Here is a 17623-nt window from a genome sequence, read left to right as displayed (position 1 = left end):
CATCGAACTCGCGCCATATTTTGTCTCATTATCCAGAACGTGTTGTGTTGGTGATGCCGCTACTTTTCCCCCTCATAAGTCCGGAAAGGTTACGATCGAAGATTTTTCCCGCCTATAGATTTTCGTGCTCACTAACACAAATCGATGACCATTGTCTCGTTCCACATCGTGTGACACCAGAAAAAGTTCCCTTGTAAGAACGTATGTCTCAGTGTTGTGCGACACAAGCACTGAATTAATAACACGTTGAACCCGTGAGTCCTTAGCATACTGGGTGCATCAGAATACAGGATCAACTAGACATGAGTATTGATTTGACTAGGATTGTATTTATCTCCTGTGAGTTGTAATACTTAATGAATATTTGACTAACAAGTAAAGGGTCCAAATGGATGAATCGAGTTGCAGTTTGGATTATCACGAAATTTGATATCCAACTTGTAAATTATTACATTATTATTATTATCAAACTTTACTGTTAGTTTTCTTGGCTTGTAGATACGTTTAACTTAGATGTGTTTTCATGATAATCCAGATTTTCAACATACGAGTATCAGTCTCCTAGATTTTCATAAATGACTATAAAGATGATCCTAAATCTTCCAAATAAGTGTAGATAACGATCATTAAGGTTCATAATTGGCTTTCTGAAATCATATTGGCCCTAATTGATATATCACCTGACTACCTTTCCATTTTAAAAACTATTACAGATTTCAAAATGGCAGATTTCCAGATGGCGGCAGAGGTTAGTGATCTACTCTGCCCATTCTTCTTTTGCCAATATGTGAAACTACCACCGTTTGCGTTGACCATCTTTCACTATTTTCACGATTCGCAGTTTATTTGATGTATTTAATAACAAGCATAGCCCTTCTCTCACCAACTTTGACCCTCTCCCCCTCCATTTCTTATGGCGCTCAGCCGCTATAACTTTGGACATACACATATTTTCACTTCCTCTATCAAGCGCACTAAGTCTCATCCCGGAACTCGATTCATCCATTGGGGCCCTTTACTTGTAAGTTACTAAACAGACATAACACAATTTTGCACACAGTTGTGAGATTTCATCCATGAATAGCACTAAAGATTTCTCCTCACTCAATTTTCCTCAAATAAAAGTTTTTATGCTACATAAAATGTAGTTTTATTTTTCATTATTGAGTTCTTACACCCCAGTTTCGTTCTCTCATTAGGACACTACCACAACTGACTGTGCTTCTAGAAACAGATAAAGGGTGTTTTGTGATGTGCCATATAATGCATGAAGTGTAATTGTAAAAGAAATGCAATATAATATTTACAGTTTGACAGCCGTATTCAGTAATACAGAAGATTTTCCCCGGGAGACATTTTGAATAAACAAGGCTGAAAGTAATACTAGATAAATAGTGGTAACCCAGGTCTAGCTCCGATTGAAGAAATGTCCCGAAGGAGAATTTCGTTGCTTCAAGGAGATTTAACCCCGGGCCACTTCCTAAAATCATCACTGGTCGTTTTACTACCAGAATTACATTAATCTGTTGTATTTCTGGCAAACCATTAGAATAATCAAATTTTAAAAATCAGACTATTTTATACGTTACCCTGGATTCATGACTTGACGTATGCCTCTGCTTGCTTAGAATTTTTACCCACAAAACATACAATACATCCACTATCCCTCCTGATGAGAACGCGTGAATACTGACAGTTGAATGGATAGAATATATATTTCATTAACAAATTCTTAACTATATTAGCAGAGAGTTGATAAGCAACCACCAATCAAACTGTATTACGTCAATGCGATGGGCGTGTGTTTATTTTCACTATCTTCATAAGGATAGATTTCCTGTTCTTCTCATGGGAAAGATAAATATATGTACACTTATGTCCAAAATGATTGTAGCATATCTATAACTGTCTTCTTTTAAGAATATAATTTGATAATAATTTTGCAGGGTACTTTTAATACTGATACTATCTGTATAATTGGGAAATGTATATTTGTGGTAAATTTCATAAGAAAAGAATTACAAATACGAAAATTAGAATGAGTAAAACAAAATGTTGCTAAATGAACAAGAAAGTTTCATTTTTTGTTTTATTGTTCTTATTTACTGATACTTTGACAAGAAATTTGCTACACACATGTCTTTCCCGATGATACACATGCTAACATTACAAGTAATACCGGGCGAATTCGTTATCAAATTATATTCCTACAAAACATATTTAGAGACATGCGACAATAATTTTGGGCATGAGTGTACAAACTTCGGATACGTGAACCGAGTTCATTGACCGAATTTTACATTCTCGCATTCTGCATGTTATAAATATAAGCTACAATCGGAATTTAAAATATTATAAAGTTAAATAGAACTGACAATTCCCCTTTAGGAGAGGCATTCTCGAAAACGCTAATACGTACTCGCTTATTTTTAATGAGGTGTTTCTATGTTGAGCTTCATATCTCTAATTTCAGAAATCGTGAGATCTTGGCAAAACAATTTGAATTCCCTTTTACCTTATCTGGAGTACGGATTTGTAAAAATAGTTTCGTATCCCTTACTTCCGTAACAAACGGAATATTCTCCTCAAATTACTTTCCAAGCTATAGTAATTGAAGACTTTGGGGCAAAAACTCGTCAACTCCAAAAAGTGAAACTGTAGAGGAGATAGCTTCACAACGGTTTTTCTTCATCCGATTTTTTTCAAACTTGTCACATATATACTAGACCGAAAATAAATCGGCACTTATTTTTTGGTTTCTTTCGGAAAATAGGTTATAGGGGACAAACGGCCCCTTTTCAAAAAAGGCTCCCCTTGGTTAAAAGGACCACATAAAAGAAACGAAACTCTGCAGATACAGAGATGACCTCAAAGTAGAAAATACGGGTTTTGTCGTTTTTTTTCTTTTTTTTTAGAAAAGGGTTGCAGAAGCAATAGCCCTGTTCGAAATGACAAAGGACTCCGCCCAATTTATGGAAACTGGAGTTCGATTAATTCCTTGAAACCGTGATATGTTGTAGGTATTGTGTTCTTAAGAAAAAGTCTCAATGGACACAACCACAAACCGTTTGGCCACTACAGGGTCACTTTTTTGAAAACAGCGGAAAACACCGACATTCTGGATTTCGGTAAAAATGACTATAATCGTGATATGTTGTAGATATTGTGATCCTGAGAAAAAGTGTTAATGAGCATAACTACCACTTATTGACCCTTTGGCCACTACAAGGCCACTTTTTTAAAACCAACCGAAAATAGTGACAATCTGAATTTGGTTAAAATAACGGAAACCGTGATATGTTCTAGATATTGTCATCCTGAGAAAAAGACTCACTGGACACAAACACAAATCACTAATCATTTGGTCACTATAGGGCTACTTTATTGAAAACAGTTCAGTATAACGATGTTCTGGATTTCGATAAGATTGAGTGAAACTAAGTTATGTTGAAGATCTTCTCATCATGAGAAAAAGTCTTAATGGACACAACCATCGAATTATGACCGTTTGGCCACTACAGGTCCAGATATTTTAAACAGCCGGGCATAACAATATTTTTCTTTATTTTGGTGTAAATGAATGAAACTATGATATGTTGTAGGAGTCGTGATCCTAAGAATAATTGTCTAGACCTTTCCATGGTTTTCCTTTATCCTGCAAGATGAGCATCTGAATGTTGTCTATGCTTAAATGATGATGACCGCTACTCTCCCCATCCCTTTTTCCGGGTTGTAGGATCGGACTTTTCAAGATTTCATTCAATTCTACCAAACTTCCACAGTATTCTTACGTTCTGCTGTTTTAAAAGATGTGGCCCCGTAGTTGGCAGATGGTTACTGATTGGTGGTTGTGTCCATTGAGACTTTTTCTCAGGATCACAATATCTACAAAATATCACGGTTTCAGTCACTTTTACCGAAATCCAGAATGTCGTTATCTTCAGCTGTTTTCAAAAAAGTGGCCCTGTAGTGGACAAATGGTCAGTGATTTGTGGTTGTGTCCATTGAGACTTTTTTTTCAGGAACACCAAATCTACAATATATCACCGTTCTAGCAATTCCACCGAGCTCCAATTTTAACAAAAATTGACCGCGGTGATTTTAGCAGACATTTGTCCCCAGACGAAACGAAAATTCACAGGGTTGCCAGTATACACTTTAAATGTATACTATCAAAATCAAACACGCTATTGCAAAGTCAATAACACCCCACGTTTCTAAGTTAATATACACACATACTATCTAACTTATTTTTTATGTATATACGTATGGCCAAAACAGATAAATTTTTCAGAAAATAACAGCAAAATATTGGCTCATAAAAAGCTAAAAATCGTTGGATGCTAAGTTCAAAACTAATGAAATAATAATTATATATTCATCTACAGGGTCCCCACTTTCAGTTTATCAGCATATAAAAGTGGCTATGTATAACTCATTAAAGTATGTACGAGGAACAGAAACAATTTTTTCCGAAAATGTTGAACAAAATAATCCCTCATATAAAGCTAAAGAACGTTCAGTGCCAAGTTCAAAACTAATAAAATAATAATTTTATATTCATCTACAGGGTCCCTACATTCAGTTTATCAGCATATAAAAGTAGGCTATGTACGAGGAAAGAAACTAATTTTTCGAAAAAGGTGAGTAAAGTTATTCCCTCATATAAAGCTAAAAAACGAACAGTGCCAAGTTCAAAAGCAATAAAATAATAATTTTATATTTATCTATGGGGACTCCACTTTCAGTTTATGAGCATATAAACGTGGGCTATGTATATCTCACTACCATATGTACGAGAAATGGAGACTAATTTTTCGGAGAAAGATTAGCAAAATATTCCCTCACATAAAGCTAAAAAACGAACAATGCCAAGTTCAAAAGTAATAAAATAATAATGTTATATTCATCTACAGAGTGCCCACTTTTAGTTTATCAGCATATAAAAGTGGGTATTGTATCTCTCATTAAATATGTACGAGGAAATGAGACTAATTTTTCCGAAAAAGATGAGCGAAATAATCCCTCATATAAAGCTAAAAAATGTTCAGTGCTATGTTCAAAATTAATAAAACAATCATTATATACTCATGTAGTTTATCCACTTTCAGTTTATAATCATATAGAAGTGGGCCATGTGCTATCTAATTACCATATGTACTTGGAAAGCTACTATTTTTAAGGAAAATGACCAGCAAAATATTCCCCCTAAAAAGCCATATAAGTATAAATGTCAAGTAAAAATCTAACAAAATAAGAATTTTAAATTCATCTGGAGGCTCCTTACTTTCAGTTAATATTCATATAAATGTGGGCGATGTAATATCTAATCAGCAAAACGGCTTGGAAAAATACTATATTTTCCGGAAAATATGAGCAAAATACACCCCTAAAAAGGTATATAACTACCAAGTTAAAATCTAATAAAATAAGAATTTTATATTCATCTGGAGGGTCCCTACTTTCAGTTAATATATATATAGGTGTGGGTCATGTGATGTCTAATTACCATAGGTACTTGGAAACATACTATTTTTCCGAAAAAAATAGCAAAATACTCCCTCCATAAAAGGGAAAATAACTCTAAGTGCCAAGTTAAAATCTAAGAAAATAAAAATTTTATATTCATCTAAATGGTTTCCCATTTTAATTAGTATTTATATAATAGTGGGCTATGTACTATGTAATTAGAATATGTTCAGTGTGTATAGACCAGAACTTCTAGATCTGCTTGTCAATGTAATTTCAATATTAAATGATACGTATATATTTTAAATCATACAGCAGTAAGCAAATTACTACAGTATGTTCAATACATCTACATCTTTATTAGGATCATGCAATTGAACTTTAATGTTAGTCAGTCCGTCCGTCCGATACTCCGCACGATAACTCTTGAACGAAAGCAAATTTTAAAATATGTTTTTGCTCTCGATCGCTGGAGTAATTATCTCTATGGGGTTCGTTAATAGAGCTGATCCACCCAGCAGAAGTGGTAGAAAATAACAATTTCCAGTTTTAACGTTTATCACTATAGAGCCAAAACTTTAATAGGTTTCGAGAAGCTGTTCTCAGCAATCGATTAAACGTTCCAGAATACATTTCTTTTCCATCCTTAACACAACTGAAATTTGAAACGGCAGAAATTGACTACAACTTCCGGTTGTAGTTTAATATATATATAGCACAAACTACTAGAAATAGCGAGGATCTGTTTCCTTTTTCTTGCAATTGATTCAACGTTCTAAGAATAAGTACGATCTTAACTGTTAACCCTGTTTCAAAACCAGAAATGGCAGAAATCAACCACTTCTGGTTTTTACTCTGATTGCTATAAAGCAGGGGTTTTTCAAACTGTGAGGCGTGCCTCCCTGGGGAGGCGCCGAAGATTATCAGGGGAGGCGCAAGGACTTTTAAGAAAAGATCCTACAAACAGTGGCGACGATTGGACGTTAAAAGTGGGGGGCAAGACTTGACGGAAGGTTGTATAACTAATAGGATACTATCTTTTTGGTTAAAATACCGTATATCGTATTTCTTATTTTATTAAGTAAATTGCCAAGAGCAACGCAAGTATATACTAGCCCTTTGTACTCTTAAACAACAAAGGTGTAAGAAGAGATTTGATTCCATGCTCACGAACTTCTTAAAATTCAAAGCGGCTGATTAATATATTGAATCCTTGTAAGAAGTGAAAGTATGCTGGAATTCTTGTGTTCCAATAGGTTAATTTTGGGGTTATTTTCCGTGGCAATTAAAACGCAATTTCTGCAGCTTTCTTAACTCTACGGGAGGATAACCATCACGTACTCATGCAACGGCGAATGTTATATGGCACTATTTTTTCCTATGAACCAGTAATACATACAAAAAGCTTACATTTCCAAATGAAACTATATACATTAATTGGTTACAAAAACGTGAGGGGGCAACTGATAGCGAGATAGCGAGAAACGCTTTTTTTTAAATCAAATTAACGTTCTAAAAGTCTTTTCTCTTAGTCCTCTATTCAAACCGGAAGTGGCAGAAATCAACCCGTTTCAGTTTTAACGTTGATCGCAATGCAGTAAAAACGGTAGAGGTTTTCTGTAATCAGTTAAGCGTCTCCAGAAGATATTTCACCTCCATATAGAAATCTAGTACCACTTCCAGGTTTCATTGTCAATTGAGAAAATATTATGTGATCCTCTTTGCCAGAGTGTGCCTCTGTGAGACTTTGCCAGATTGTATTTCTTTCTGAATATCAGTACACCACAAGAACAAAAGGAATGAACAGTCTTACAATAGCAACATATATACGCAATTTGCAGAAATTGGTATTATAGTGCACTGAATTATTCAGTTTGAAAACTACATCACATAGGGAATGATCATATACTATGGCGGATTTAGGACGGCGCCCGGGGAGCTGCTCTTCAGTCTTTTGCAATGAAAATAAACTAATATTTTCAATTGTCTTCAAATATTTAGTATAATTAATATTTATTTTGCAAGGAGTTTAATGTTATCGATTCTTGAACATGAAATGAAGTGTACCATGATAAGCTTTTTCTATAAACATGGGGTGGGAGAAAAGTCACAGTGTATGTTAGAAACTGCATTTTGTCGAGTTATAAACGATTATTTAATTTTTTAGAACAAGTTTCAAATACTTATTTTATTGTTATTTGGTTATGTAACACATCATTAAAACCTTTTAGAAGTCTTCACTATCAACAACGTTGTAACAAAGGGAAGACCACATCATCTAAAAATTTAATTTATTGCTTATAGGCAATGCGGTGTTATTCAGAAATTATACCATCGGTAGCTTATACCGAAAAAGATAGAACGCTAATCGTTGTCCGACTTACTTCTTACTTAGTCCAACATAAAAATAAAAAGTAGGAATCATTGTTGCTAGGAGGCTGCTGTGGCTCAGTGATAGATTGTTTACTTCTGGTGCATGGGGTCCTTAGTTTGATTCCAGTTCGCGCCAACTGAACTTTGTGGTAGACCAACACCGTGTGCGTGCGTTTTCTCGAGATTCTCCAGTTTCCTACCATTTCATTCATTTCTCACCATCACCGTCTTCTTTAGCCTAGCCGGGGTAATCGCGGGACGTAAAACTTACAGATTTCATTTTATTTCTTTGTTGCTGTTTTTTAATCATCTTATGCTGATATTTATAAAAAATCAGTAGCGATAAGGTGTCACGGGAGATTTTGAATACACGGAGGATGAAAGTAGCAAAAATACTGATAACCCAAGGAGAACACGATCAGACATATATTTATGAGGAAATATCCCTCCTGAGCAACCCTCTGAAATCAATACTGATTTGATTAACATTTATTTTACTGAAAGGTGAAAGGGGGAGTTTGCACCCAAACCATCGTCATATCTGATTGCGGCAATGTGTGAACTAGAGGCCACTGAGAGAGAGAAAACATGACAGAATATAAGACATTGGGCTGAAAAAAATTTGCTACCGCACATGATTAATATGGTTGAGGTGTTGGACCGTATACTATATTGTAAGAAGAGCAAATTACCATATTTGTACTCCCATGCGCAATAAAAATTGCGCGTATACTGTAACTCACGATTTTTCGCATTTATTCCATTTTACTTACGTTTATGGATAAAATTCAGTTATTAGTGTGTAGAGATAATAGAAAGCAATCCATCTAAGCAGATATTTCTAAAAAATATAATAAAATCATAAAAATATAAGCGAAAAACAAAATTATGCTCGATTTTGTGTATACTGGCAATCATGATTTCCAGCGATTTTTTCAGTAGCAGAGCACGATTGCAAAGGGAATTCAGTAGGGAAGTCGAGGAGTTGGATCAAGGAACTGGATAGTGGAGTAAAATGTTGCATTTATTGGTTAAAACCTAGTGTGTAGATTGTCTTCCAAATATAAATCAGCTTCTGTAACCAAGATGTCGTACGAAAATATAGAAACAAAGAGGAAATGTCCTGTCTTGAGGTTGGAAGTGACATGCGCTATGGATATTAGCATTTATTTGTTAAGATAAAGAGACCAAGCAAAAAGTAGTTTTCGTTGTTCGGTGGGTACCGTGGTGGATTAGTAGTTCTTACACTATTTTGACACTAGTTCGAATCCCATCTCATCTCATCCTTTTTTTACAAATTATAATTTTCATGTTAATAAGAACCGAAGCAATATAATAAGGACATAACTTATTGATATTTTGCTGTAATGACGTATTTATCCAGTATTAGAGTACTATTGGTAGTAGATATTGTTTTCAGTTATTGCTGTTATACAGCTTCTCTTATCCTCTTTCCTTGGGAAAAGAAAAATTTTGTCTTCAACAAAGTGTGAAGGATATATCCGGACAGAAAAAGACATCCTAGTACCAAACGTGATTTATCGTGATGAAATGGACTAGTTTACCATTATTAAAAAAAAGAACCTAAGTAAATTATTGAAGTTGGCTTCTCTTTAGCTTTTAGCTAAAAAAAATACTTTTTTCTTTATAAGACTATACTTTATAAGGCAAGGTGTGTGATCATACCCACAAATTTAGCTAGGGAGTGAAAGATAATTGTTTATACAAACATTTTACAGATTTAGGTGCGTTAAACACCAATACACCATGCTCTCGCTTATCTGGCTTTCCTTTGTTATACATACCGTATGATCCGACATATCATTGCAGATAGCACCAATCGGCAAGAAGAACTGCAAGTTGTGGTCTTAATCTATTTTTCATGCTGTGAGGTCTATCGCCTAGCGCGCCCGTCTACACCTTGATTTATATGTCTTTCATTCAGTACAGACACGTATCCAGGTTTTCTATTCGGAGGGGGCCTAACACGAATCCTCGTAAGCACGTAATTCTAATGTTTTAAAAAAATCAATAATATTAATAATAATAATAATAATAATAATAATAATAATAATAATAATAATAATAATAATAATAATAATAATAATAATAATAATGCAACAGTTCTGTATTTCTCATAAACTTTTCCCTACTTTTCATTTATAAACCGGTTTACTTTGGAAACTGCATTATAGCACAAACAAAATGAAACATATTTTCGAGAGAAATGAGGCTAAAAAAACTGTCTGCTACGTATATCACATAACAAAAATAGCAAGAAGACATTGAGTGTATCGTTCTAATATATTAAAGTTAAAAACAGAACGCAAACGAAATGTTAATCCTATTTAAAACTGTTCTTTAATTCCACCTGGTATAGTGGCATTATGGTATACTCTTAGAATTATAAGAAGACAACAGCATATTGCCCAAAGTTTGGACACTGACTCCAAGTTAACTGATATAAAAGTACCTCAAAAGGGGAAAAGCAAGTTTATTTAAAAGTGCTTGAGTTTCGGAGGGGGACAGCCCACAGGCCCTCACGCTGGATACGTCCCTGATTCCGTGCAGTGCATTTATTTGTTACAAAACATGATTATTAGATGCGTAATATGTAAAATTATATCATAAGTTTTACTTTTAATACCTCTTTTCTTAACACATTCATATAATCCGGCGTTCTACCTGCCTGTTTATGTCGGATAAGCGAAACTCTACTGTATATCCAAAGCTAGCATACCCATGAACTAGAATTGTATCGTCCTAGAACAGACAATAATGTGAAATGCTTATATTAAAAAGCTGGAATAAAAAAAACATAAGTACTGTTTTGGTAGCATGAGAACAAATTAAAAGCAATTCAGTATATTTCCTAGGTATCAGATTATCATCTTATTGTGTCTTATTGTATCATATTATTTTTTAAACATAGCTTTACAAGTCATACCATTCGCAATATTTCTAAAGAAATCGAAAGAAAAACTCCTATGTACTTCTTGTGGCAAAGTGGCTTAAGTGCATGGTCCGAAACCGATTCCCACGTTAAGGTATAGATAGAGTTCCCATATTTCAAAAATGCAATTCCGGGATGCTACTAAATTACGAGAATCTTTGAAATGCTTAAAGTTGGAAGAAGTGTTGAATACTAATTTACTTTCCTCCATTAGATAGAGTTGTTGAAGTATTACTTTATCAGATTTTTATTGATTCCACTAGACCTTCTTCCAAGGGCGCCGATTTCTCTGTAATTTTGGGGGGCACTCAAATGCAGAAGATATATATATATATATATATATATATATATATATATATATATATATATATATATATATATATGAGGATTTTAAGACAAATTGCACTCAAATTATGCCAAATATTGTATATTCATAAATACAAAGGAGGCCCACATGAGCTTTGGGGGGCCCGCCCCCCAGGAATGGCCCCTTGCCTTCTTCCTAGTTACGCAAATGTAAGCAGATGATTTACTCCCTCCCCCTGGTAAGCAAAATTGTTTTTTTTTTCCTCAACATCTGTTGTATTTCGTGAAATAACAGCAGCAGTTTCCTGATTACTTAACCGTCTAAATGAATGTTTTCACTTAGAGCCATCACGTCGAGTCGCGTTGCCTAGGACTAAAATAAATTAAGGGTCAATAACGAAGATGAGACTTCCATATCAAACATGAAGAGACATGTGGATCGGAGATCTTTCTTTGTTCGAACTTTGATTTTTTCAAATCCATGATGGGAAATTATGAGTATAATTTTCGAAAGTAATAGTATACGATCGTAAAAATATCTTACAAGACGATGGTTTATTGCCAAATACTTTGACTCAAAGAATAAATTACAAGTAATAAACTTGTTACTTTTCCTGAAGAGTCTAAGTCTTGAATAAGACGGAGGGTGTCGAGCGCAGTGCTTCGAACGATTGCCTCACCTGTTCTACCTTCCCGTGGGGCACCCTTAATTCGACTTGATCCTAAACGTATTATTCACAAGTCGAAGTCGGAAGATGTTCCCCATTTTTGCAAAACACTCTTGGTCGATTACAATCTGCCTCACTTGTGAGGGGAAAACCCCATGCCGTAAGCGTCGGTGGACCACCGTTACGCAACTAGCGACATGTCCCCAAAAATGGGCGGTCCCCCAGCGACGATCGGCGGAGGTCCCACTTCCGTTTTGAAAATTATACCACCAGCGGCAGAGAAGCGACGGAACGCCAACGAACCACAAAATTATTCCCCTACACTAAAATACGTTAAATTGCCTATATGCGTAATTTGTTTTCATTAAGGTCAGTCTAAAAACATTTTTAAAAAAGTAAAAAAGAGTGCCGTGAGCTGGGCACGAACCACCAACCTTAGGGTAACTAGTTGAGTGTACTTCCGAATTCGCCACGGAGGCGATTATGAGGACACAAGTTTTAGAGTGATAAATCGTGGACATCTTTTTAATATTTCTAATCAGAGTGCTCCTGATTAGAAGTATTTGACGATAACTGTTTGGAATCAGATCAAATGCACTCGCCATGTAATTTTATAACAAAATGGCAAGCGTCTATTTACTTTTTTCATGGTTTTCCCATATTCACTTGCTAGTAATCGGCGACAGTTGCCATCTAAATTCATACAATTATACGCACACATCTCAAGATTTTGCACTTCATGATGTAAAGGCAGGAGTTACTCTTGATCCCCGGAGCTCAAGTATTGGCCTTATAATAAAAATTCGTCAGGAAAAAATAATTTATAATAATAACTGCATGCACGTGAATGGCGATAGTTTGTGTTGGTCCCTTTGCGATTCTCCGTGGCAAATCAAAGGAGCGCGGATCAATATGAAGTACTCGCTGTTACGCGGTGGTAACTTCAATATCCCCCGATTCTAGATATCTGCTTCAACTCGACGAATCCCTGCCACTAGTGGCACACTAGCGGCAATCCTTCGACGCGTTGCTATATCGACGATCGCCATTTACCGGCAAGTGGGCCACTAGGTGTTGGCGACGTTTACGGCATGGGGAAGCTAATCAACAAACAAATCAATAAATAAATCTAAAGCCTTATAAAAAAAAGTTTTCCCAAAATTTACATCTAGCGAAATCATTTGTTGGTATTCCAGAACTGTAAATTCACCTTTATTCATAATTTACTTCTATGGTAGTTTTGACATGAGAATGATATGTCTGAAATTGTAACACAGGTCAATAATACTTTTTTTTTTTTTTTTTTTTGCTTGAGTCAGATTTAGCAGTTTTACTTAACAGTCAGTCAATTTCGATCTGTGATTTCAGAGGTTTAGAGATTTATTTAATTTTTTTTATTTTTATAGCAGTTTGCAACTAACACCATCAACGTATCTCTTTCGATATTTCCATAGGTAATGGCTTGGTCACTCCCAGTATATTTCAAACAATAAACTACGGTGTCTTACTCCATTAATCCGAACTACATTTAATTTTCAACAACTCTGTGCATTTTCCCTTAAATCTGCAAACTTTCTACTAGGTCAAAACTGAGCAGTTTCTATTTTCTTCCTTTCTTGCTAAAACAAAAGTGTTCTTTAGACAATCTAGAAATGATGACTCTATACTACACTATGTTGCATAGGGCATTTTATGTAGCATATCATTTGACAGTTGGACACTTTCTTCGTATATTGAAAGCAACAGAGATTAAGTCCTTCTACATTTACATGAGAAGTAAACAAATTCTTTTTAATTCGTGGAATTGTGCCAATGCACTTGGTCCAGAGAGTTTTTAATTGAAGATTATTATTATTATTATTATTATTATTATTATTATTATTATTATTTTATTATTTTATTATTATTATTATTATTTTATTATTATTTTATTATTGACTTAAGTTTTCCTGAATATTAAGCAATATTTCACAAAAAGCTGATGTTTTTTTAAAAAATGTGTTCGATATCAAGTTTTCAAAAAATAATCACTCTCTCCCATAAATAATTAAGAGGGGCCGCATTGGCTCAGTTATAGTGTTCATCTCTGGTGCATGGGATCCTTGGTTCGATCCCAGCTCGCACTGAGTGAATTTTGTGATGGACAAACACGATGTGCATGGGTTTTCTCTGGGTTCTCCCGTTTTCTCCCACTTTCTTCATTCCACCATTTCATTCACTTCTCATCATCACCGTCTCCTTTAGCCAAGCCGGTATAACCGTGGGTCGTAAAACTTAAACATTTGATTTCAAATAATTCCAACCCAAACAGTTGCAGGAAGTATGTCATTTCGAATAAAACAAACTACTCTATAAAATTCTGAGTATTATTATTTTTATAAAAAAAAACAATTCTAGCGGACCTTATTGCTAAATCGAAGGGTAAGAAGACTAAATTCACTCTCTTATTATTATAGATTCATTTCAATTGAAGCAGTTAAAATAATTGGGAAAAATTAGAAAGCCATACCCTATATTCCAGTGTGCCACAACCGGAGAACACGGCACGCTGGCGTGCTCAGCAAAATGAACAGTGTGACGCAAACTTTTACCTATTATTTACAAAAATATTTGTCGAGTTTATTTTATTTATTATTATCAACGATTCTTCCACGGAACAGCTGTCTGTATACAGTTAAACAAACAAGTATCACATTGAGGGAATGCGTGTAATTATTTAATTTAATAGTAATAGAAAGGTATATTTTCTTGTATTTTCTACCGGGAATAACTGCATCCGGTCTAGAAAGCTGGAACTAACAACAAAGGAACCTGATGTGCCAACCACACACCACTCTATAGTCGTGAGTGCCACAAGTCGTTTTCTACGTCTTGGCACCCTAAGGGTTGTTGCCTTCAAAGAGAGAGAGAGAGAGAAATAACTCAAGTCCATTCTACTTCCATGCTTAAATAAATAAATTATGTAAATAAATGTTTCGTTTTCTGTTTATTATTATTATAATTATTATTATTATTATTATTGTTATTATTATTATTATTATTATTATTATTATTATTATTATTATTATTATTATTATTATTATTATTATTATTATTAATTTCTTAGGAAGTTGGCTGCCATATGTTTGCACACGGTTCTCCCGTGCAGCGCCTCGTGTATGATTTTCCATACACAAACTATATATTTCAAGTTTGTTGTGTTCGTGTTATAGGTGTGTTTGTAATTAGATGTATATGGCGTAGAAGTCAAAGTTTAATGTCCACGCTACGTATATGCAAAACCATAGACAAAGAAATTTATGAACAAAGACATTTATGGCGCTAAAACAAAGGGCAAAAATAAAGAATTACTGGCGGATTGTTGCTCATAGTGTGCAGGTGGTAACGGTTAACAGTGTTAAATTTAAACCAATAGAGTTCGTGAAATGCACTGCAAACCTGTCTGCAAGATCCCCGTAATGTTCAACAGATATTGTGTATTAATGCTCATTTCAGTGCAAATCTACATAGTACTACGCACTTCAATACTCAACGAAGGTGAAGACTATTCATGAGTTACAGTATTAAACTCTCTCACCCACTGTATTCTCCTAACATCTCCCAGCGATTACATTTTTTGGTATCTCAATCACTTCCTAGTATGATAGCTTTACCTAGAAACCACTGATTAACCTGGTATTGGATGTATCACTTTCTTACCTTTGGAGTTGGCAGTCATCATTTGGACATTTCACACGCAAAAATCTAATATTATAAACGCTTCTTCTATAACTTCGTAATATTGTATTATTTCTTTGTATTATTCATTAGCTTGGTTATGCTTGTTTAAACACTTTTTTCTCTTTGCACCTCCTTATTACCTATACCTTAACGTTGGATAAAAATACACTAGCTCTCACCGGGAATCAAATCCAGAACCAATGCACTTGAACCATTTGGCCACAACGAGGCACATTTAAAAACGAGTTTCGATTTTGTTAGGAAAATTGTGATTTAAAAATATATTTAAGAATGGGTACGAATGAAACGAACTGATTTGCTACAGCTATTACTGAGACATTTATTTGGGAATTATGAATAAAAAATGTGTTTTGGAAAACTTTATTTGAAGCAACTTACGTCCAAAAGTAAAGTACCCATTGATCATATTTCTATTAGAAATAACTTATGTCATATATTAGAATTATGAAGGAAATAATTGTATGTGAACTATGAGCAAAAGCGTCTGAGTACTTTCTGAGAAAATCATCAAAAAAGTCATCCCCAAGAATAAAACATCCCTTGTATATCTTTTCAGGACAAACGAGTTATGCTGTTTATGAAATACGAACAAAATGCCTGAGTCGTTCTCGACAAAATCATAGGCTAAAACTTACTCCTGAAAGTAATATACCACTTCTAGCTTTTTAGGATGATGGAATTATACCATATCGTTAGGTTATTTATGTAACATTTATTTATGAAATATGAACAAAATTACATCAGGCGTTAATGAGAAAATCATTGGAAAAGAGTAAACTAAGAGTAAACTACCCTTTCTGAATGTTTACAGGACGGACGAGTTCTGTCATATTGTTAGGTTATTAATGCTACATTTATTTATGAAATATGCTCGAGAAAATTGTTCGAAAAAATGCATCCCATACGTAAATTACACCTTATGTATTTTTTCAGAGCAATGATTCATACTACGGTGAAGGGTTATTAATAAAATATATATTTGTAAAAAAAAAAATAAGCAAAATCTTTACAGCTGTTTTTGAGACAATTTAATTATTTTAAATTTTCATCCTTCAGTAAACTACCCTTATTTTTAGGTGTCGGAGGATATAGAATTCGAAACGATAAAGTTTTATAAAAACTTCATATCTAGAATTCGGTCCAGATACGTCGAACAATATAGCCTCCATTTGAATGCATGTAAAAGCGTGACGAACCGACAGACGAACAGATGGACAGATATCAAAATCACTTTTTCGATATGTGGGGGCGTGGAACTTGAATTCATTGAAATCTCGAATTCTATTTTTAACACTATCACTACAATTTCTTCTTTCGTCGCTCGAACGTGAAAACGAATAGGAATACAAGGACACGTAAGGCGATAATTTGTAATCCCCAAAATTTAATGATTTACGTTTAATGTGTTGCCATGCTAGAAAAAAGCTTATGCCTGTTTGTTATATCATTTTAATATCAGTTTTTTACGCTACTATATAATGTAGAAATATGGCATGATTATCGTTCATATTCATGCTATCTTTTGGAAATATTCGTGTTCCGCATACATAGATCAGTATAATTTACTTACGTTCAACGAAAGCATTCTTGCACTTGTGGATATGAAAAAAAAAGAGAGAAAGTCAATATTCTAAAAAGCAAAAAGCACAAGCACACACACACATAAACGATAAATTGAGCTCAGGTCGATGTAACAAAGGGTAAGAGTGGAAAGACTGTCAAGGTCACGTATGTCCTTTTTCCTGTTCCTGACACACAAATCCGAAGTGAGTTGTCTGCTGTTCAAGAACGGGCACGGGAGGTGTTAACACACAAGACCATAAACTGAAAGCAATCGCTGTTTCCAATAGGAGGCCTACACGTATTTTAATACTGAATAAATACGTCGATTAAAGGATACTATCAATAAGTTATTTCCTTATTATATTGTTTCGTTTCTTATTAACATCAAAATTATACACTTCTTATAATGTTTTGTAATATATATTTTGCATATTTATAATATATGTTTTGTAATATACGAGGGATGGGATTCGATCTCGTGTCAAAATAATAAAATAACTGCTAGTCCGCCACTCTATCCACCTAACCACGGAGACTACGTCTTGTTCGC

At 34.4% G+C, this 17623-nt stretch overlaps 1 protein-coding gene across 1 annotated transcript in view; it reads right to left on the bottom strand.

Moving 5' to 3' along the window:
• LOC145669285 (progranulin-like) overlaps positions 1-1711 on the bottom strand; it is a 33655-nt gene extending 31944 nt beyond the window's left edge. Inside the window, exon 1 of the mRNA XM_081737603.1 lies at positions 1590-1711. Coding sequence (XP_081593729.1) covers positions 1590-1600 — 11 coding nt within the window. The 5' untranslated portion in view covers positions 1601-1711. The remainder of the gene's footprint in view (positions 1-1589) is intronic.
• Positions 1712-17623: the final 15912 nt, after the last annotated feature.

This window comes from Thermobia domestica, chromosome 13 (genome assembly GCF_964235325.1).
Source record: "Thermobia domestica chromosome 13, izTheDome1.hap1.1, whole genome shotgun sequence".
Lineage (NCBI taxonomy): Eukaryota > Metazoa > Arthropoda > Insecta > Zygentoma > Lepismatidae > Thermobia > Thermobia domestica.
The sequence above is the reverse complement of the archived record's forward strand: the minus strand, read 5'-3'. Positions and strand labels throughout refer to the sequence as shown.